Raw genomic sequence first — 22,989 nt, forward strand, 5'->3', positions numbered from 1 at the left:
CAAGGAATGATAAACAGTAAAGATAAATAATTAGTGCATACTACCTTGATATCTCATAATGTGGGAAATCTCCAATTCCCAGAACATCATTTTGTCAGTGAGGAGAGAAAGCTTTTATAAATTAGAGCACTGAGAAGTTAGAATAGCACTGATACAGATAAGAAGAAAATGAAAACTTTTATATTTTGAAAAGGTAAATAATTTAAGGTAATTTTGAATATAAGTTTTGGAATTTATAAGATTATTAAGGGAACTATAAAGAAAATCTTGTAATCATAAAAGGAATCAAGAATTTTTTATGTATTGCAAGTTTTAAGGAATAAAAGGAATACACATTAAATTGAAATATATATAATTTGTAAACTTTGTATAAGAACAGATTCAGACAATTTTTTTTGAAAATTTAAAATTGTGTTACAATAACAAACAATGAATGATTTGAAATGCTATTCATCACCTTTGTAAAGATTTGTTGTAAGAAAATCAGAGAATACCTTGCCAACAGATTATATCTCTCAAGGTCTTTTTGGTCCAGAGAGTTTGTAAAAAGCTGTGTTCTTCTACCCACTGTTTATTAAAGGGAATATTTATATGTAAGATCAAAGTAGCTTACTTAATATATGTTATTTGAGAAGAAATTATATATGTATACTGTAACACTGACAATGGTAAAAGGTTTACATTGAATTTTTGAAATTATTAGATATATATATATATATATATATATATATATATAAAACTAAATTCATAGAGAATCTTATTTTCTTCCAAAAATAGGAAAAGGAAAATAAGCTTATAAAACAGATAAGAAAGAAATTTGTGTGTAACAAATATTCGGTTATAAGGTTAACTTTAAGAGAATGAAATGTCAGCATGGAAACATTGTTTCATGTAAGTTAAGAATTTAATGTTGAATTTTAAAGAAGCAAAAATGGTAAACACAGAAGAAGAGTATTTAAGAAATTGGGGAGTATATCTTAACTGAAATTATTTCTAATAATATTGAATAAATGTTACGGACTTTGAAAAATGATTGGGAAATTGAAAATTATGTAACCCATAGTTAGGTAACTTACTGATGAGCAAGATGTTGAAAAGTTATGTGATCTAGTTTTGTCAATATAAGCTATTTTAGTGTAATGATGTCAAAGCCTGGAATGAATGACTGATTGCTTTGTAGAGGTAATGAGGGAAAATATCCAAAGTTATAACCCTCTGGGTTCCCAGAAAATTTTAAACAATGTGATGGATCTTATTCGAGACCTGTAGATCCAAATATAAATGCAATAATAGAAAATAAATTACAAACTCCTTTTATATTAACATAAAAGAATGAATTATATGCTATATTAATGGTATTAAAGGAACAGCCACAACCTCTTAACATTTTTACAAATAGTAATTATTTATCATGTGGTCAGACATATAGAAACAGCCTTTATTAAACATATCATTGATGAAGAATTATTTCAACTCTTTAAAGAATTACAAGAAGTTATATGAAATATTTTTATTGAACATATAAATTCCCACACTGGATTGACTGGGCCTATACATGAAGGTAATCATAGGGCTGATCCTTTCACTTCTTATAAACCTACTAGAAGAGTAAGCTAGTTTGTCTCACAAAAATTTTCATCAGAATCCCTACTAAGAAAAGAAATTAAAATCACCAGAGAGCAAGCTAAGAATATTGTAAAATCCTGTCAGCAATGCATTCCACATTTACCTAACCCTCCAAATTATTCTAAGAATCCTAGAGGTCAGGCTCCTAAGGAATTGTGGCAGATGGATGTGACTCATTATGCACCTTTTGGAAAAGTGAAATTTATTCATGTTACTGTAAGATACATTTAGTTCATCTACAATGGCAATAGCACAAAGTTCAGAGGCTACACAAGATGTGAATGATCATTTATTCCATTGTTTTACTATTGCAGGGATGCCAAAATCCACAAAACAGTTAATAACCCTGGATATACTTCTGTGGAATTTAAACAATTCTGTCTATACTATAATATAAAACATATTACAGGCATTCCCTTAAACCCCTCTGGTCAAGTTTTAGTAGGAAAGAAAAATCTTAAGAGATTTCCAGAATTACAAAAGAAGGGGGAATATGTAGGGACAAAAGGGAAACAATTGAGGAGAATAAATCTTGCCTCATATACCAGAAGATGCAGATTATTTGGGATATAACAAAGTTACTACTGGAAATAACAAAGAAGAGATACTGAAAAGAGAAGTTAGGCATAATTTTTCCTGGCTTGAATGGTATGACACCTATATGTTTTTGTAAAAAGTGTACTGTTGGGGGCAGTTAGGTGGCAGGGGTGGCTAGGTATCACAGTGGATAGAGCACTGGCCCTGGAGTCAGGAGTACCTCACATCAAAACCGGCCTCAGACACTTAATAATTACCTAGCTGTGTGGCCTTGGGCAAGCCACTTAACCCCATTGCCTTGCAAAAACCTAAAAAAAAAAAGTGTACGGTTGAACCATGTATTAAATTAAGTAAAACTAATCATTCAACTCATCTAAATATTTAGAGCATTGGAGCATTTAGGACCTTAAAAATATTAGGAGTTACATTTGTAGAAAGTACTGAATGATTTCCTACAGAACCTCCTTGTTTAAATTTACATGTTTGGGATTTTAAATGTGAATGTTTTCCACCCTGGGTTGCCTGTCACACCCCATATAGAAGAATTTATGATCATTCTATTTTGCTACAAGTGTGGAATTTTCCTGGTAGAGTTATTTCATGGGGTATCACAATGATAGAATTTTCCAAAAATGTCAGTGGTGCTAGAGAAAAAGAGGGTTATGATGTTAACTGTTAAAACTGCATTATTTAAGCATGTGTAGGTAAAGAAGTGATGAATGATGATGCTGTTTTTATGATAAGACAACAAAAATTTGCTATAATATCCACTAAGGTAGAAGGCTGGTACATGTCTTCTGCTGATGAGTTTTTAGAAAAGGTATCAATAAGGAATTAGGTAGAATAGATATGTGAGTTGCATTGTGTTTGGAATATTGTGTTATAGTAGCTATTGCAGCTGCTACATCCACAACTATATCCATATACATGATGAATAAAGAAAAAATGGAAGCAAAATATATTCAAAATTGTTAGAAAATGTTACTAGAGCATTGAAGGGTCAGGAGAGAATTAATAAAGATCTTTATCATTTGATAAATGCATTACAAACCTCTGTAATGAACATAGAGGACCATGTAGATACAATAGAGATGAGACTACAATTGTAATATGATTATAGATTTTCTGTGATTTGTGTTACCCCCTTAAAATATAATACTTCACTTATTCCTTAGGATAATATAAAAAATATTTGAATGGAATATGGTATAATGAGTATATAACTATGGCTATGAATCAATTGCATAAAATTGTTAATGATATTATATTGGCACCTAGAATGGAAATGGACTCAGATTTTGCTAATTTATTTATTTGTTTATTTATTTATTTATTTATTTGATTGCTTGTTTATTTATTTATTTATTTGTTTGTTTGTTTGTTTGTTTATGTTAGCAGGTCTCATCCTTTTCATTTTATGAGTGTACTTCCTGGTATTTTTGCATTATTATTATTATGTTTTATTCCCATTTGTCTCAAATATGTTTTTCTCTGAGACAATACTTGGGTACTCAAATACACCTTTTTAAAGCTTCAGCATAAATCTGAGAAGGGGGAATTATTGAGGGTCAGCTGCCATAGGAGTGAGGACACAGATATCCCTGGAACTAAAGTAACCAAGGATTAGCATGTATTTTGGTTGGCTCACCAATGAACCCTGGCCTAAACATCTGTGGAGCTAGAGGTGTGTGGGAAACTTTCTGATAAGGAAGTCTACAGACTTCAAGGATAAATATCATAAATTTAATCAGAGAAGCTATGCAGCTGGGTTTCATCTGACTTGTCATGTTTGAGATAAGTTTTGTTATAAAAGTGTGGATATTCAACAATAAAGTCAAGAGATTTTTTTCACGACCTTAAGTGTTGGTATTTTCTTGACATCTAAGTGTTTATGGGACTTCTTCTTCAACCAAGCTATCAAGTAAATGTCCAGATGTACACCTAAGTTGTCATGGGCAATAATAATTACCCTTTGGTATAATGAAATAGCAAAGTTAGTTTTATAAATGAAGTTTAATTCTCCAGGATTTTACCAAAAGCCATGGGCAGATGCCAACATTGACCCAACATTTTGGGAAATTTTTATACAATTTAGACAAAAAGCAGTAAAATTTTATGTGGCCAACCAATGAGAATTCAAGAGATGACAGAGTTTTACAAATATAATTACCTCAAATCTTATAATATTTACCAAAAATTCTTACTGACAAGAATTACACTTATGACGAAGAATAAATGTTTACAAACAACAATAGGATTTTTCTCTCTGCTCATCCCAGATGTCCCTTATTTTAAAGTTTGTTGAAAAGACAGGCCTTACATAGTAGGCTGCATTTTATAACCCTTAGTTAAAGGTTAAGAGACACACTTCTGAACAGAAATATATTGCTCAAATAAAGACAAGACAAAAATAATGAAAGAAATATATTGCTCAAGAAATATTAATTCCATCTTAAAGAATATCAGGTTAGACATGACTAATAAGGGGGGGACATGGAGTCCCTGCCTGGGTTCCAAGTGTTGAGTCTCTTCTGGACTTAGCCTTCCCCAGGTGAGTGTTGGAGGGGTAGAAGACAAGGAAGACAAAGATGACAAGTTCTCCAAGATTTCCAAGTACTCCAAGGTCTCCATTTATTGACCCAAATACCAGTGCTTAAATACCTCCCCAGTCTCTAATCCACTCCCACTCCCATGGCACTTAGTAAGATAAGGCTCTGGTGCTCAAGGACAAGTGATGATAGTTTACAGTGCTCCTACACGCAACAGTCCCTAACACCCAAGTAGGTTCCTGTTTCCTTTAGGATATGATTCTTGGAGGAAGCCCAAGCTGTGACCCCTCAGTCACAGGGTCTCAGTTACCCAAGGGCAAGGTGGTGGGGAGGAGGCTGCCTTATTCAGGACAGAGAAGCTGGAGGCAGGGGACAGCAATAGAGAACAGGCAGGGGCTGGGGAGAGGATCTGGGACCAGACTGTTTTAAAAAATAGATAAGGGAGATTCAGGTGAGGGGAAAATCTAATCTACAGTTTGAAATCATTAAGTAAAATTTTTGATTAAAGTCAAAATTATTTAATTTCTTGAGTCACCTAGGAGGTGAGTAGGACTGGAGTAGGGATGAGGAATGGGGCCAGGGTGACTCAGTCAAGGGCCAAAGGAGTAAGAGAGAAGAGACTGGGACCTCCAGGGACTTACTGAGCGGGTTCCTGGGACCAGGTCCACATTCAAGAATTAAAAGGAACAGCTCTGGGCTCAGGCTGCCCATCAAAGGGCAGCCCCAGCAACTCCCATCCCTCCACCTAGTCCTAGAAAATAACCCAGAAACCAGTTCTTGGATGAGGGTGTGGGAAGGATTAAGCTGAAGTAAAGAGGTTTCTCCCCATGTATCCATTCTCTTGACTCCCAGTAGATAATCATCTTTGACACAAACCACCCAGCGCAGGGACCACCCAAAAGTTTCTCTGTCATCCCAGTAAACTCAGGTCCCTTAGCTCAGACCAAATGTTCAGCTTCAAGGGATGAGCCCTTGTCTAGCAACTCAGGGAATCCTCAGACCTTTCTCATAGACCTTCTACAGACTTGTCTCATGTTCTGCAGAAAAACAGAAGACCTAAAGGTTCTTCTTTTACCTCTTTCTCTGTGTAGAATCGAGAAGACTAAACCAATGAAGAACACTGAGACTCCACCAGCAATCACTATGGTAAGTGTCTTCTGAGTTGTGAAGAAAGTCTCTGAAAATAGATTTCCAAATCCCATTACAGTTGAAATCACAAAAGGGAAACCCCAGTCCCTGATTGCAGTAGCCCAGGTTAGGGGTGGGAGCATGGAGAACATCAGGAATCAGGAAATTCTAGAAAAACCTAGTGACTTAGCTGCAGAGGTTGCAGCCTTCCTCCCCTTCCTCTAGACTCTAAACATCCCCCCAAACCAAGCTTCCCCAGGACTTGAGAGAATAAATGTAAGAATTGGAAGAGATCTTACAGAGAATCTAGTCCAACTGCCTCAGTTTACAGAGAGGAAAATAGTAGAGTGAGGCCTTCATCCTTCAGTTTGTAAGTCACAGAGCCAAGACTAAAGCCTGGGTCTTCTGACTCCTAATTCAGGTCTCTTTCCATGACTTCTAGTTCTAACGGTCTGAGATTCAGAAGAAAAAAACCCATAAATCACTCAGGACCTACCTACTACCTGCAATTCAATGTAGGATTCATGATAATAGTTATATGACTGGACTTGGCAAGTGTATGGACCAGAGTCAGAGACCTGGACCTGCTGGATCCTCAAGGTCAGCTTCCCCAGAGCCAGGTCATGTTTTAGCAGCTCCATCCTCCCCTGGAACTCAGCACTCTGGGATAGCTCCCCATTGAGGTACTGGTACACAAGGGTCTGGTTTCTGAACCATTTCACACTCATGTTCTGAGCATCCACCTTGGAGGAGATTTCACAAGAGAGTGTGATGTCTTCCCTCTGATTGGCCTGAATGGACTGAGCAGGACCAGTCACTGAGAACGGTTGTTCTAGAACAGAACAGAAAATATTCAGAGAACAATGTAGACCACGGATTAAGAGAATTTGTTTATGGGGCCCCAGGGGATGCTCTGCCGTGGACTGCGTTCTGATGAAATTACTTTCCTTCTTGTGATCCTCCTATAGAACAGACATTTTCTCTCCTGACTACTCAGTATAGTTAAAAAAACATGGGGAAGCTGTGGAGGGTTTAGGGATGGGGATAGGAAGGTATTGGCTGACATCAATGACCTTAAAGGAGACTTTACATTAGCCTCTGCTCTACCACTGTCCATAGGTCACTTACAAGTGCAGAGGGAGCCCAGGTTCTTGTATTGGTATTTGCCTGGCCCTTATTCTCTATTCGTTGTGCAGTTGAGTTAGACGGGAGGTGGGCTAGAGAGCCAGGTGAGCTCTCTATGAGGAGGAGTTCAGCTTACTGTGAAGTCAGGGAGTCTGGTCATCTGGAGAGATGGATAGGTATTTCTGGTGTCCTATTTTGGATCTCCACTGGTTTATACTGGGAAGAATCTACTCTATTAATTCCTTCTAATGATTTATGGCAGATGGTGGCCTAATATGCCAGTCTCTCTCAGAACTAGTCATTAACAGAACATTTCTAGAAGTACAATGAGTTGGGAAGCTTGACTTCTGGACTTGACTCTCTCATCAACCTCCTGTGTAACTGCTGACAAGAACTTCCCAACTCTCTTTCAGATTCCTCTTATCCTGGTCATTTTCCACCCTTTGCAATGGATTCATCATGACACCACAGTCCCACTCCCAAAGACCTTTCTTACTTTTCCACATCTTGCTCAAAGCACTGTCCTGGAATCAACACAGACCATTGACTATGGGGAAAGTATGCCTATGATCTGCCCTCTAATTTCTCTCTCCAAACTCCCCAAACCACAGCTCCTTTCCCTGGCTATCAGTCCCCTTTTTGTCTTGGTAGTTCTTTTGGAATCTCCTCAAGGACAGGGACTATCTTACTTTTACATTTTTGTATCTAATCTTAGGCATGTAGTAATTACTTAATAAATGGTTTTTGGGGGTGGCTACATGGTGCAGTGGATAGAGCATCAGCCCTGGAGTCAGGAGTATCTGAGTTCAAATCTGACCTCAGACACTTAATAATTACCTAGCTGTGTGGCCTTGGGCAAGCCACTTAACCCCATTTGCCTTGCAAAGACCTAAAAAAACTAAAATAAAAAATAAATGGTTTTTCCATTTATTTCTCTCAGATAATTAGATCCTTTCTTGGACCTACTTTTTTAAAATTTAAGGTAAATTTAATTTATTTTTAATTATTATTAATGAATTTATTTTTACAACTATATGCAAAGGTAGTTTTCAATAATTTTGGGAAGATTGTGAATTTCATATTTTTCTCTCTTGTCCTTCCTTCACTCTTCCTACCCCTAGCAGAGAGCAATCCAATATAGGTTATACATATATAACTATGTCAAACATATTTCCATATTAATCATATTGTGAAAGAAGAATCTGATCACAAAGAGAAAACACCATAAAAGGAAAAAAATCATAAAACATAAAACAAAATTTAAAAATTGATAATAATACCATTTTGTCTGTCTTTAGACTCCATAGTTTCTTCTCTGGTTGTGGATGGCATTTTTCATCACAAGTTCTTTAGAATTGTCTTTAATTATTGTATTGTTGAGATGAACAAGTCCATCATAGTTAATCATCATACAATGTTGTTAATGTGTACAATGTTCTTGTTCTGCTTACTTCATTCAGCATAAATTCATGCAAATCTTTCCAGGATTTTCTGAAGTTCAACTCCTCATGATTTCTTTTTTGTTTTGTTTTGTTTTGTTTTTGCAAGGCAAGAGGATTAAGTGACTAGCCTAAGATCACATAGCTAGGTAATTATTAAGTGTCTGAGAACAAATTTGAACTCGGGTCTTCCTGAATTCAGGGCTGGTGCTGTATCCACTGCACCACCTAGCTGCCCCTACTCATGATTTCTTACAGAACAATAGTACTCCATCACATTCATCAAGCACTATTTATTCAGACATTCCCCAATTAATAGATTATGCCCTCAATTTCTAGTTCTTTATGAATATAAGAACTTTTAAAAATATTTTTATACATGTGGACTTTTACCCTTGTGATTTCTTTGGGATACAAACCTAATAATGGTATTGCTGGATCAAAGGGTTTGCACAGTTTTATTGCCCTTTGGGCATAGATGCAAATTGCTCTCCAGAAAGGCTGAATCAAACATCACCAACAATGCATTTGTGTCCCAGTTTCCCCACATTCCCTCCAAGATTGTTCATTTTCCTTTTTTTGTCATATTAGTCTGATAGGTGTGAGGTGGTCCCACAGAGATGACTTAATTTGCATTTTTCTAATCAGCAAATTAGAACATTTTTCCATATGACTACAGATAACTTTTTTTATCTGAGAATTACCTGTTCATATCCTTTGACTATTTATCAGTTGGGTAATGACTTGAATTCTCATAAATTTGACTCAGTTCTCTATATATTTGAGAAATAAGATCTTTCTCAGAAATAGTAGATGTAAAAATTGTTTCCTACCTTACTGCATTCCTTTTAATCTTGGATGCATCAATTTTATTTGTGCAAAAGCTCTTCAATTTAATGTTATAAATTGTTATCCATTTTGCATTTTATATTATTTTCTATTTCTTCTTTGGTCATAAACTGCTCCCCTTTCTAAATATCTAACAGAAAAAAATATTCCTCATTTTCCGTACTATTTTCCAATTTACCAAGAAGTTTTTTTAAAAAATGAATTCAGACTGGCTAGGTGGCACATTGGATAGAGTACCATCCCTGGTGTTTGGAGTACCTGAGTTCAAATTTGGCTTCAGAAATTTAAGAATTACCTAACTGTGTGACCTTGGGTAGGTCACTTAACCCCATTGCCTTGCACAAATAAAACAAATAAACAAAGAAGAATGAGTTATTATATAGGAACTGGAGACTGAGATTATCAAACAGTAGGCTACTATTGCATTAGTTTCTTTTGTATTTAATCAATTTCATTGTTCCACTAGTTTATTTCTTAGCCAGTACCAAAAATTTTCCATGACTGCTACTTTCTAATTTTAGATTTGGAATGGCTAAGGTCACCTTCTTTTGCATTTTTTCCCATTAACTCCCTTAATATTACTGATCTTTTGTTCTCCCTAAGAATTTTGATTCTGTTTTTTCCAACTCAATAAAGTAATGTTTTGGTAGTCACTGAAAAAGTAATTGAATTTAGGCAGAATTGTCATTTTTATTTTATTAACTCCACCTATCCATCAGCAATTGACATTTGTTCAATTATATATGATTTTATTCATGTGAAGAGTGTTTTACAATTGTTTTTACATAGTTTCTGAATTTGTATTGTCAGGTAAACTCTCAAGTATTTTATATCGTCTACAATTACTTTTAATGAAATTTCTCTCTCTATCTCTTGTTCCTGTGGTTTGTTGGCAATATATGGAAATACTGATGATTTATGTGTTTATTTTATATCCTGCTAAAGTCCCGAATTGTTTCAAGTAGCTTTCAGTTGATTTTCTAGAATTCTCTAAGTACATTATATCATCTGGAAAGAATGAAAATTTTGTTTCTTCACTGCCCATTTTAATTCTTTGAATTTCCTTTTCTTGTCTTATTGTTAAAGCTAACATTTGTAATATGACACTGAATAATAGTGGTGTTTATTTCACCCCGACATTATTGGGAATGTTGCTAGCTTATCCCCATAACATGTAATGCTTGTTGATCATTTTAGACAGCTAATGCTTATCATTTTAAGGAAAATTTCTATTCATATGGTCTCTAGGAATAGGTTCTGTATTTTGTCAAAAGTTTTTTCAGGACTTCTGGACAAGATGGTGGAGACAATTCAGGCTCTGGGCTAAGGTGTCCTGGTTTCCCCTCAGAAATAATAGGAAAGAAACCTCTTAACAGAAATTCAATCAACAAAACCCAGAAAGAGAAGCTAGGAAAAGAACATCTCCCAACAAGGTCTGTCTCAAGGGACTGAGGGCTGGCTCTCAGGCAGTGGAAGGGTGAAGTCAGAGGATCAGTCTTAGCTGCAGAGCCTTTAGCAGTGGGAGAAATGGTCTGAGGAGTCCCATCAGGGCTGGAGGGTGAATTCCAGAACAGAGAGTTGGAGAGTACACTGGACATTGATCCACTAGACTTGGAGCCGTGAGCTCCATACTTTCAGTGGAGCCCTTTTGCCAGAATAAACACAGTAATGGCCACCACCCACCACCACCCTTCTAGGAAAGTCTTCCTAGAAGAAATAAGGAAAGAGTTTAAAAATCAATTGGAAAAATTTGGAAAAGAAACTCAAAAGAAAATTAGCATCTTATAGGAGAAAATTAACATCTTGCAACAAGAAAGCAAATCCTTGGAAAATACAATTGGACAAATACAAAAAGAAAATAATTCTCTCAAATCCTCAATTGAGCAAATGCAAAAAGGAAATAATTCTTTCAAAACTACACTTAGGCAAATGGAAAACTACTTCTAAAATAGAATTGATCAATTGAAAAAGGAGTTACAAAAAGCAAATTTAGAAAATTCTTCTCTAAAAAATGAATGGAATCTGTGGAAACTGATGACATCATGAGACAACAAGAATCTGTTAAAAACAAATCAAAAAAAAAAAATTGAAAAAATAGGAGAAAATGTAAAATGCCTCATCTGCAAAACTACTGAACTTGAGAACAGAGCCACAAGAAACAACCTAAGAATCACTGGTTTTCTTGAACACATTGAAGAGAAAAGCCTGGACTTAATATTACAAGATTTAGTGATGGAAAATTACCCTGATATCATATAGAACCTTATCTTATTGAAAGAATACATCACTTCCCTCTGGAAAGGTATCCCCAAAAGAAAACATGAAGGACTATTGTGGCCAAATTTCAGAAATATCAGATAAGAGAAAATCCTGTAAGCAGCCAGAAGGAAACAATTTAGATACCAAGGAACCAGTAAGGATTACACAGGACCTGGCTGCATCAACATTAAGGATCAAAGGGCCTGCAATGAGATATTCAAAAGAGCAAAGGAGCTTGGAATGCAGCCTAGAATCCACTATCTGGCAAAATTGAGCCTTCTTTTCTAGGGGAAAAGATGGACATTTAATGAAATAGGAGACTTCTCACTTTTCCTGGTGAAAAGACCAGAGCTAAATAGAAAATTTGGACATCAAATAGGAGACTCAAGAGACACATGAAAGGTAAAAAAAAGTTAAAGAAAAAAACCTGGTATTCAATAAGATGAAACTGATTATATCTTCACATGGGAGAAAGATTCTCATAATTTTTGAGAATTATAACTTTATTAGAGAGAATATACTTAGCCAGAAGTGATGGACACTCATGACTTATCTGTGACTCTGACAAAATGTTTTAAAAACAATATTTCCTTAAAAAAGAGGGGAAAGTAAAGAGATGGGAGGATGTAGGTGATTGAATGGGGTGAATCACATTACATAAAGTAAAGGACCTATTGCAATAGAGGGGAAGAAAGGAGGAAGTGAGAACTGCCTGAATCTTGCTCTCATCAAACTAGGTCTAAAGTTAACATACGCACACTCAGTTAAGTTGAGAAACTTATCTTACCTTTCAAGTATTAAAAGGGGAAAGAGAGAGGGAGGAAAGGAGGAACTAACAGAAGGAAGAAGGGCCAAAGGGAAAAGGGAAAGAAAGGGGAGAGGGCTTGTACATAAGAGGCAAAAAACACTGAAGGTGGTGATATTCAGAAACAAAATACTGGGGAATATGGATAAAGTTTAAAAAGGGGAAAAATATAAACAAAGAGGAGATAGCATGGAGGGCAATAAAGAGTTAGTAATTATAACTTTGAATGTGAATGGGATGAACTCTCCCATAAAATGTAAATGAATAGCAGACTGGATTGAAAACAAGAATCATACAATATGCTGCTTATAAGAAACCCATTTGAGGAAAGAGAGAGAAACATATAGAGTAAAGGTAAAAGTTTGGAGCAAAATATATTTTACTTCAGCTGAAGTGGAAAAAAAGCCGGGGTAGCAATCCTCATCTTAGACAAAGCAATTGCAAAAATAGATCTCATTAAAAGAGATAAGGAAGGAAACAATATCCTCCTAAAAGGTACCATAGACAATGAAGCAATTTCAACATTAAATATGCATGCACCGAGTGGTACAGCATCCAAATTTTTAGAGGAGAAGTTGAATGAGTTACAGGAAGACCTAGATAGCAAAAATCTACTGGTAGGAGACCTCAAACTCTCACTCTCAGATTTAGATAAATCAAACCATAAAATAAACAAGAAGGAAGTTAAGGAAGTAAAGAGATTGTTAGAAAACCTAGACATGATAGACCTTTGGAGAAAGTTGAATGGGGATAGAAAGGAATATACTTTTTTTCTGGAGTACATGGTACAAAAATTCACCATGTATAAGAGCATAAAAACCTAATAATCAAATGCATAAAAGCAGAAAGAGTGAATATATTCTTCTTAGATCATAGTGCAATAAAACTTACATGTAATAATGGCCCAGGGAGAGATAGACCTAAAACTTATTGGAAACTAAATAACCTCATTTTAAAGAATGAGATGATCAAACAGCAAATTATAGAAAGAATTAATGATTTCATCCTATATAATGAAAATAACAAGACAACATATCCCAAAACTTATGGGATACAACCAAGGTGGTTGTCAGAGGGTATATTATATCTTTAAATGCTCACATGAATAAATTGGAGAAAGAGGGAATCAATAAACTAAATATGCAACTAAAAAAATTAGAGGAAAGAACAAATTAAAACCCCCCAATTAAAAATCAAATTAGAAATTCTAAAAATTAAAAGAGAAATTAATAAAATTGAAACAAGAAAACTATTGAATTAATAAATAAAACCAAGAGTTGATTTTATTTTAAAAAATCCAACTACATTGATAAACCTCTGGTTAATTTAATTAAAGAAAAAGCAAGTAGAAAATCAAATTATTAGTATCATAAATGAAAAAGGTAAACTCACCAACAATGAGGAGGAAATTAATGTAACAAAGCAGAATTATTTTGCCCAAATGTATGCTAATGAATTTGATAATCTAAGTGAAATGGATGAATATTTACACAAATATAAGCTGCCCAGGTTAAATGAAGAGGAAATTAAATACTTAAATAACCCTATCTCAGAAAAAGAAATTCAACAAGCCATTATTGTACTCCCTAAGAAAAAATCTCTGGGGCCAGACGGATTCACAAGTGAATTCTATCAAACATTTAAAGAAAAATTGGTCCCAATCCTATATAAGCCCTTTGGCAAAACAGGTGAGGATAGAACCCTGCCTAAATCTTTATATGACATCAATATGGTGCTGATACCTAAACCATGAATAGTCAAAACAGAGAAAGAAAATTATAGACCTATCATCCTAATGCATATAGATGCAAAAATCTTAAAATCTTAGCAAAGCAATTACCACAAGTTATCACTAGGTTAATATACCATGACCAAGCAGGATTTATCCCAGGAATGCAGGGTTGGTTCAATGTTAGGAAAACTGTTTTCGTTAATGAACTATATCAATAACAGGCTGGAAATTACTTTGACGAAATAGAGCACCCATTTCTACTAAAAACACCAGAGAGCATAGAAATAAATGGATTGTTCCTTAAAATAATAAGCAGTATCTATCTGAAACCATCAATAAGCATTAAATGCAAAGAAGATAAACGAGAGGCATTCCCAATAAGATCAGGGGTGAAACAAGGATGCCTGTGATCACCACTATTATTTAATATCATATTAGAAATGTTAGCTTAAGCAATAAGAGAAGAAAAAGAATTTGAAGGAATTAAAATTCGGCAGGAAAAGATAAAACTCTCACTTTTTGCAGATAATATGTTGGTATACTTAGAGATTCCTAAAGAATCAGCTAAAAGACTATGAGAAACAATTAGCAACTTTAGCAAAGTCTCAGGATATAAAATAACCTTCATAAATCCTCAATATTTCTATATATTACTAGCTAACTGCAAGATCGAGAAAGAGAAATCCCATTCAAAATAACTTCAGACAGTACAAAATATGTGGGAGTCTACCTGTCAAGGCAGACTCAGAAACTCTATGAAACCAACGACAAAACACTGCTCTTATGAATAAAATCAGATTTACATTACTGGGCAAATATCAACTACTCATGGATAGGCTGAACTAATATAATAAAAGTGACAATTCTACCTAAATTATACTACTTATTTAGTATCCTACCAATCAAAATTCCAAAAATTATTTAATGAATTAGAAAAAATTGTAAGTAAATTCATATGGAGAAATAAAAAGTCAAGAATTTCCAGGGATTTAATGAAAAAAAGTAGAAAAGGTGACTTAATCTTTACCATATCTAAAATGATATTATTAAGCATCAGTCATCAAAACTGTATGCCACTGACTAAGAAATAAAGTGGTGGATCAGTGGAATAGCCTAGGTGCAAAAGAGATAGCAGGAAATTATTATAGCAATCTGCTGCTTGATAAACCCAAAGAGTTCAGGTTCTTGGATAAAAACTCTCTTCAATAAAAACTGTTGGGAAAATTGGAAGCTAGTATGGCAGAAACTTGGATTAAACCAGCACCTCACAGACTATACCAAGATAAGATCAAACTGGATATAGGATTTAGACATAAAAGACAATATTATAAGCAAACTAGGAGATCAAAAAATAGTTTACCTGTAAGATCTATGGAAAGGGAAGCAATTTATGACCAATGAAGAGATAGAGAACATCATTCAAAACAAACTAGATAATTTTGATTATATTAAATTAAAAAGATTTTGCACAGACAAAACTACTGCAACTAAGATCAAAAGAAATGTAGTAAAGACTTCTGGCCAAGATGGTGGGGAGAAGACAGGCACAGGACTAAAGTCTCCTGATCTTTCCCTATCTATCATATGAAATAAACCTCTTAACAGAAATCTGACCCACAAAACAAAGAAAGAAAAGCCAGGAGAAAGAACATCTACCTCAGGATTTGTCTCCTCCAGCAGCATTGGATGAATTCGGGCGGGTGAGTCTGGGCTCAGAGGGAGGATCAGCCCCGGATCAGCCAGATTAGCAGCTGAATTGGAGCTGGGAGTCTGAGGGCCCAAGAGCTGGACCTACTAGATCTGCTGTGGGGCTAGACAGCAGGGGCTTGAGTCAACTAGGGAGCAGAGGCACTGGTGTTGGTGCTGTCCCTCGGGAGCTTGCTGACAGGGCTGGGGCGGGGGGGAGGGGGGGGAGAGTTCTGGTGCAGGACAGCTGAGGACACAATCCCTGGGCTCCTCTGGTCTGAGGAAGTCAGAGTCCATGCCTCCATTACAGCTGAGGCCTCTTCCCAGAACAAACAATTGAAGACTACATCTGCCACAGGCCCAGGTGTGTGAGCAGAAGAATCAACCCAGCTGACAACAGAGAGAGAAATGACCTCAGGCCAGAGTAAAGAGCACCATTGATTGAAGGCAAAAGAATTCAATAGCTCCAACTCCTCCCTTCAAGCAAAGGAAGAAGGCCTCAATCAAGATCACAGACACTCCAGAGAAAGCAACCAGCACCTCCTACTGGACAGTCAGAGAAATTGCATTCAGTGAGCAAAGCCTTTAGTGATCCCAAGCCCCTGTGAAGCAGCCCCACCCAACTCAAGGTCTTAGAAAAATGAAGAAGGGTCAACAGAAAGGTGGATCCATAGAAAAATTCTTGTAAGGGAAAGACCCTAACTCAGAGAGACCTAGAAGCTCTGATGAGAATATGTTCTGGTCTTCAGCACAGAGAGACTTCCTTGAAGAAATAAGGAAGGAGCTTAAAAATCAACTGGAAAATTTGGGAGAGACAAATCCTTGGAAAATACAATTGGACAAATACAAAAAAGAGAATAAATCTCTCACATCATCAATTGGACAAATACAAAATGAGAATAATTCTCACAGATCCTCAGTTGGGAAAATGCAAAAAGAAAATAATTCTCTCAAAATCTCAATTGGTCAAATTGAAAGCTCTCAAAAGTAGAACTGACCAATTGGAAAAGGAGTCACAAAAATGTTAATGTTAAAAAAAACAATGGAGTCTACAGAAACTAATGACTCCATGAGACAGCAAGAGCCAGTTAAACAAAATCAAAAATAGAAAAAAATAGAAGAAAATGTAAAATGCCTCATCAACAAAACCACTGACCTCAAGAATAGATCGAGGAAGGGCAACCTGAGAATTATAGGACTTCCTGAAAACACTGAAGAGAAAAAAAAAAAGCCTGGACATAATATTACAGGATCTAGTGATGGAAAACTGCCCTGATATCATGGAACTAGAGGGCAATGTAGTTATTGAAAGAATACATTGATCCCCTCCAGAAAAAGATGCTAAAATGAAAACACCAAGGAATGTTGTGGCCAAATTCCAGAACTATCAGATAAAAGAGAAAATCCTGCAAGCAGCCAGAAAGAAACAATTTAAATATCAAGGAGCCACTGTAAGGATCACACAGGACCTGGCTGCATTAACATTAAGGGATCAAAGGGCCTGGAATGAGATATTTCAAAGAGCAAGGGAGCTTGGAATGCAGCCAAGAATCTACTATGCCACAAAGCTGAGCCTTCTCTTCCAGGGAAAAAGATGGACATTTAACGAAATGGAAACATTCCAAAAATTCCTGATGAAAAGACCAGAGCTAAATAGAAAATTTGGACATCAAACAGGAGGTTCAAGAGACACATGAAAAGGTAAAAAAAAAGGGGGGGCAGTAAAAGGAAAAAAACTGCAATCCAGTAAGTTGAAACTGGCCATATCCCAGCATGGGGAAAAAAATTCTCATAAATCTTGAGAATTGTAACTCTAACAGAGAGTATATACCTAGCCAGAAATGATGGACATTCATGATCTATCCATGAGACTGCTATCTAATGGCATGTAACTGGCTTTAACCCCACTTGGAAGAAAGACTCTAATAACGCCCAAGAATTTTAGCTCTATTAGATAGAATATACTTAACCAGAAGTGACAGACACTCAGAATTTTCTATGACTCAGATAGAACAATCTAAAAAACAGTACCTCCTTAAAAAGGGGGACAGGAAAGAGATGGGAGGAGGGAGGGGATTGAATGGGGTAAATCTCATTACACTAACAGGTACAAAGTACCTAGCTTAGAGGGGAAGAAGGTAGCAGATGAGAAACACCTGAATCTTCTTCTCATCAGACTTGGCTTAAAGTCAGAGTACACATACTCATTTAATTTATAAAACATCTAACTTTTCAAGTATTAAAAGGGGAAAAGGGGGAGGATGGAGAAAGGGAAGGGGAGTGGGGAAAAAAGGGGAACTAACAAAAGGAAGGAAAGGGAAAAGCGAAAAAGGGAAAGGGGAAAGAAAGGGGAGGGGTGATATAGGAGGGCAAACACACTGAAGGGAGCAGTATTCAGAAACAAAATACTGGGGAATATTGATAAAGGAGGTAGGGGAAAAATACAAACAGAGGGAAGATAGTACAGAGGGCAATAAAGAATTAATAATCATAACTTTGAATGTGAATGGGATGAACTCTCCCTTAAAACATAAGCAAATAGCAGAGTGGATTAAAATCAGAATCCTGCAATATGCTGTTAACAAGAAATTCATTTGAAGCAGAGAGATACATATAAATTAAAGGTAAAAGGTTGGAACAAAATATATTTTGCTTCAGCTGAAGTAAAAAAAGCAGGGGTAGAAATCCTTTTCTCAGCCAAAGCAGCAGCAAAAATAGATAGTGTTAAAAGAGATAAGGAAGGAAACTTTATCCTCCTAAAATGCACCATAGACAATTAAGTTATTTCAATACTAAATATATATATATATATGCATATATATATATATGCATATATATATATATGCACCCAGTGGGACAGCACCTAAATTCTTAAAGAAGAAGCTGAAAGAACTACAGGAAGACATAGACAGCAAAACTCTACTAGTGAGAGACCTCAACCTCCTGCTCTCAGATCTAGATAAATCGAATCATAAAATAAACAAGAGGGGGTGGCTAGGTGGCATAGTGGATAAAGCACCAGCCCTGGAGTCAGGAGTACCTGGGTTCAAATCCGGTCTCAGATACTTAATAATTACCTAGCTGTGTGGCCTTGGGCAAGCCACTTAACCCCGTTTGCCTTGCAAAAATCAAAATAAAATAAAATAAAATAAAATAAAATAAAATAAAATAAAATAAACAAGAAAGAAGTTAAGGAGGTAAATAGATTGTTAGAAAAATTAGATGTAGTAGACTTATAGAGGAAACTGAATGGGGATAGAAAGGAATTTACCTTTTTCTCTGCAGTACATAGAACTTATACAAAAATTGACCATGTACTAGGACATAAAAACCTAATGATCAACTGCAGAAAGGCAGAGATAGTGAATACATCTTTTTCAGGTCACAATGCAATAAAAGTCATTTGCAATATTGGGCCAAGGAGATATAGACCCAGAACAAATTGGAAACTGAATAACCTCATTTTAAAAATGAGTGGACCAAAATAAAAATTACAGAAAGAATTAACCATTTTATCCTAGATAATGATAATAATGAAACAACATACCAAAACCTATGGGATTCATTCAAAGCGACTCTCGGGGGATACATTATAGCTTTAAATGATTACATGAATAAATTGGAGAAAGAGGAAATGAACTAAAAAAATTAGAGAAAGAACAAATCAAAAATTCCCAATCAAATACCAAATTAGGAATTCTAAAAATTAAAGGAGAAATCAATAAAATCGAAAGCAAAAAAGTATTGAATTAGTAAATAAAACCAAAAGTTGATATTATGAAAAAACCAATAAAATTGATAAACCTCTGATCAATTTGATTAAAAAAGAAATAGAAGAAAACCAAATTGCTAGTATCATAAATGAAAAAGGTGAACTCACCACTAATGAGGAGGAAATTAAAGTAATAATTCAAAATTATTTTGCCCAACTCTATGCCAATAAATTTGATAATCTAAGTGAAATGGATGAATATTTACAAAAATATAAGTTGCCCAGGTTAAATGAAGAAGAGAACAAATACCTAAAGAACCCTATCTCAGGAAAAGAAATTGAACAAGCCATCATTGAACTCTCTAAGAAAAAATCTCCAGGGCCTGATGGATTCACAAGTGAATTTGACCAAACATTTAAGGAACAATTGGTTCCAATTGTACATAAACTCTTTGGAAAAATAGGGAAAGATGAAACTCTGCCTAACTCTTTCTATGGAAACCAATATGGTGCTGTTACCTAAACCAGGAAGAGTTAAAACAGTGAAAGAAAATTATATACCTATTTCCCTGAAGAATATAGATGCAAAAGTCTTAAATAAAATCTTAGCAAAATGATTACAACAAGTTATCACTAGGATGATATATTAAGATCAAGTGGGGGGGCAGCTAGGTGGCATAGTGGATAAAGCAGCAGCCCTGGAGTCAGGAGTACCTGGGTTCAAATCTGGTCTCAGCCACATAATAATTACCTAGCTGTGTGGCCTTGGGCAAGCCACTTAACCCCGGTTGCCTTACCAAAAAAAAAAAAACAAAACAAAAACCTAAGATCAAGTAGGATTTATTTCAGGAATGCAGGGTTGGTTCAATATTGGGAAAATTATTAGTATACTCAATTATATCAACAACAAACATATCAGAAATTATATGATCACATCAATAGATGCTGAAAAAGCTTTTGACAAAATACAGCATCCATTCCTACTAAAAACACTAGAGAGTGTAGGAATAAATGGACTGTTCATCAAAATAATTAGCAGTATCTATCTGAAACCATCAACAAGCATTATATTCAATGGGGAGAGGCTAGAAGCATTCTCAATAAGATCGGGGTGAAACAAGGGTGCCCATTATCACCACTATTATTCAATATTCAATATTGTATTAGAAATGTTAGCATCAGCAATTAGAGAAGAAAAACAAATTGAAGGAATTAGAACTGGGAAGGAAGAGACAAAACTCTCACTCTTTGCAGATGACATGATGGTCTACCTAGAGAATCCCAAGAAAGCATCCAAAAAACTACTGGAAACAATTAGCAATTTTAGCAAAGTTGCAGGTTATAAAATAAACCCTCATAAATCCTCAACTTTTCCATATGTGTCTAGCAAGATACAGCAGGAAGGCTAGAAAGAGAAATCCCATTCAATATACAATATAAAATAATATAATAAAATAAAATAATATAGACAATATAAAATAATATAATATAATAAAATAATATAGACAATATAAAATACTTGGGAGTCTATTTGCCAAGACAGACTCAGAATCTTTTTAAAAACAACTATAAAACACTTCTCACACAAATTAAATCAGATTTAAATAACTGGGCAAATATCAACTGCTCGTGGATAGGTAGAGCTAATATAATAAATAATATATAAAATATATAAATAATAAATTCTACCAAAACTAAACTACCTGTTTAGTGCCCTACCAATTAAAATTCCAAAAAATTACTTTGATGAGTTAGAAAAAGTTGTAAGTAAATTCATATGGAGAAATAAAAATTCAAGAATTTCCAGGGATTTAATGAAAAAAAGTGCAAAAGAAGGCGGCTTGGCCCTACCTGATCTAAAATTATATTATAAAGCATCAGTCATCAAAACTGTTTGGTATTGGCTAAGAAATAGAGTGGTGGACCAGTGGAATAGAGTGGGTGCAATAGCAGGAAACTATTATAGTAATCTGCTGTTTGATAAACCCAAAGAGTCCAGCTATTGGAATAAAAACTCTCTCTTTGATTAAAAACTTCTGGGAAAATTGGAAGTTATTATGGAAGAAACTTACATTAGATCCTTCACCAAGATAAGATCCAAATGGATACAGGATTTAGACATAAAAAGCAATACTATTATCAAATTAGAAAATCAAGGACTAGTTTACCTGTCAGATCTATGGAAAGGGGAGCAGTTTATGACTAAGTAAGAGTTGGAGAACATCACCATAAACCAACTAGATGATTTCGATTACATTAAATTAAAAAGCTTTTGCACAGATAAAACCACTGTAACTAAGATCAAAAGAAATGTAGCAAATTGGCAAACAATCTTTACAACTAATGATTCTGACAAAGGACTCATTTCTAAAATATACAGAGAACTGAGTCATATTTTTAAAACAAAAAGCCATTCCCCAATTGACAAATGGTCAAAGGATATGCAAAGGCAATTTATAGATAAGGAGATCAAAGCAATTCATAGCCATATGAAAAAATGCTCTAAATCATTAATTATTAGAGAAATGCAAATTAAAGCTTCTCTGAGGTACCACCTCACACCTCTCAGATTGGCCAATATAACTGGAAAGTATAGTGATCATTGTTGGAAGGGTTGTGGGAAATCTGGGACACTATTACACTCTTGGTGGAGCTGTGAACTCATCCAGCCTTTCCGGAGAGCTATTTGGAACTACTCCCAAAGGGCAACAAAAATGTGCATACCCTTTGACCCAGCAATACCACTACTGTGTCTATACCCTGAAGAGATGAGGGAAAAGGGTAAAAATATTACTTGTACAAAAATATTTATAGCAGCCCTGTCTGTGGTGGCAAAGAATTGGAAATCCAGTAAATGTCCTTCAATTGGGTAATGGCTTAGCAAACTGTGGTATATGTATGTCATGGAACACTGTTGTTCTATTAGAAACCAGGAGGGACGGGATTTCAGGGAAGCCTGGAGGAATTTTCATGAACTGATGATGAGTGAGATGAGCAGAACCAGGAAAACACTGTACACCCTAACAGCAACATGGCAGTGATGATCAACTTTGAAGGACTCGCTCATTCCATCAGTGCAACAATCAGGACCAATTTTGGGCTGTCTGCAAAGGAGGGTGCCATCTGTATCCAGATAAGGAGCTGAGGAGTTTGAACAAAGTGCAAGGACTATTCCCTTTAATTTAGAAAAAAACAGATATCGTATTGTCTGATCTTGTTACCTCTTAGGCTTCTTGTCTCTTCCTTTAAGGATATGATTTCTCTCTCATTACACTCAGTTTGGATCAAGGTACAACATGTAAACAAAGTAAAGACTGACAGATTGCTTTCCATGGGGTGGGGAGGGAAGTAAGATTCGGGGGAAAATTGTAAAACTCAAATAATATCTTTATTAAAAACAAATTAAAAAATAAATGTAGTAAATTGGCAAATGATTTTTATAACTAGTATTTCTGACAAAGGATTCATTTCTAAAATATAGAGAAATATGCAAATTTACAAAAAAAGCCATTCCCCAATTGATAAATGGTCAAAGGATATCC

At 35.3% G+C, this 22,989-nt stretch overlaps 1 protein-coding gene across 4 annotated transcripts in view; it reads right to left on the reverse strand.

Annotated features, from left to right (window-relative positions):
• Nucleotides 1-950: 950 nt before the first annotated feature.
• Nucleotides 951-22,989, reverse strand: part of LOC141508552 (butyrophilin-like protein 2) — a 53,609-nt gene continuing 31,570 nt past the window's right edge. For all 4 annotated transcript variants that reach the window (XM_074217287.1, XM_074217286.1, XM_074217284.1 and 1 more), the window contains 2 exons: nt 6,337-6,672; nt 951-5,889 (listed from right to left, as the gene is read on the reverse strand). In XM_074217287.1, the coding sequence (XP_074073388.1) occupies nt 5,708-5,889; nt 6,337-6,672 (518 nt within the window). In that variant the 3' untranslated portion in view covers nt 951-5,707. The remainder of the gene's footprint in view (nt 5,890-6,336; nt 6,673-22,989) is intronic.

This window comes from Macrotis lagotis, chromosome 1, assembly GCF_037893015.1.
Source record: "Macrotis lagotis isolate mMagLag1 chromosome 1, bilby.v1.9.chrom.fasta, whole genome shotgun sequence".
Lineage (NCBI taxonomy): Eukaryota > Metazoa > Chordata > Mammalia > Peramelemorphia > Peramelidae > Macrotis > Macrotis lagotis.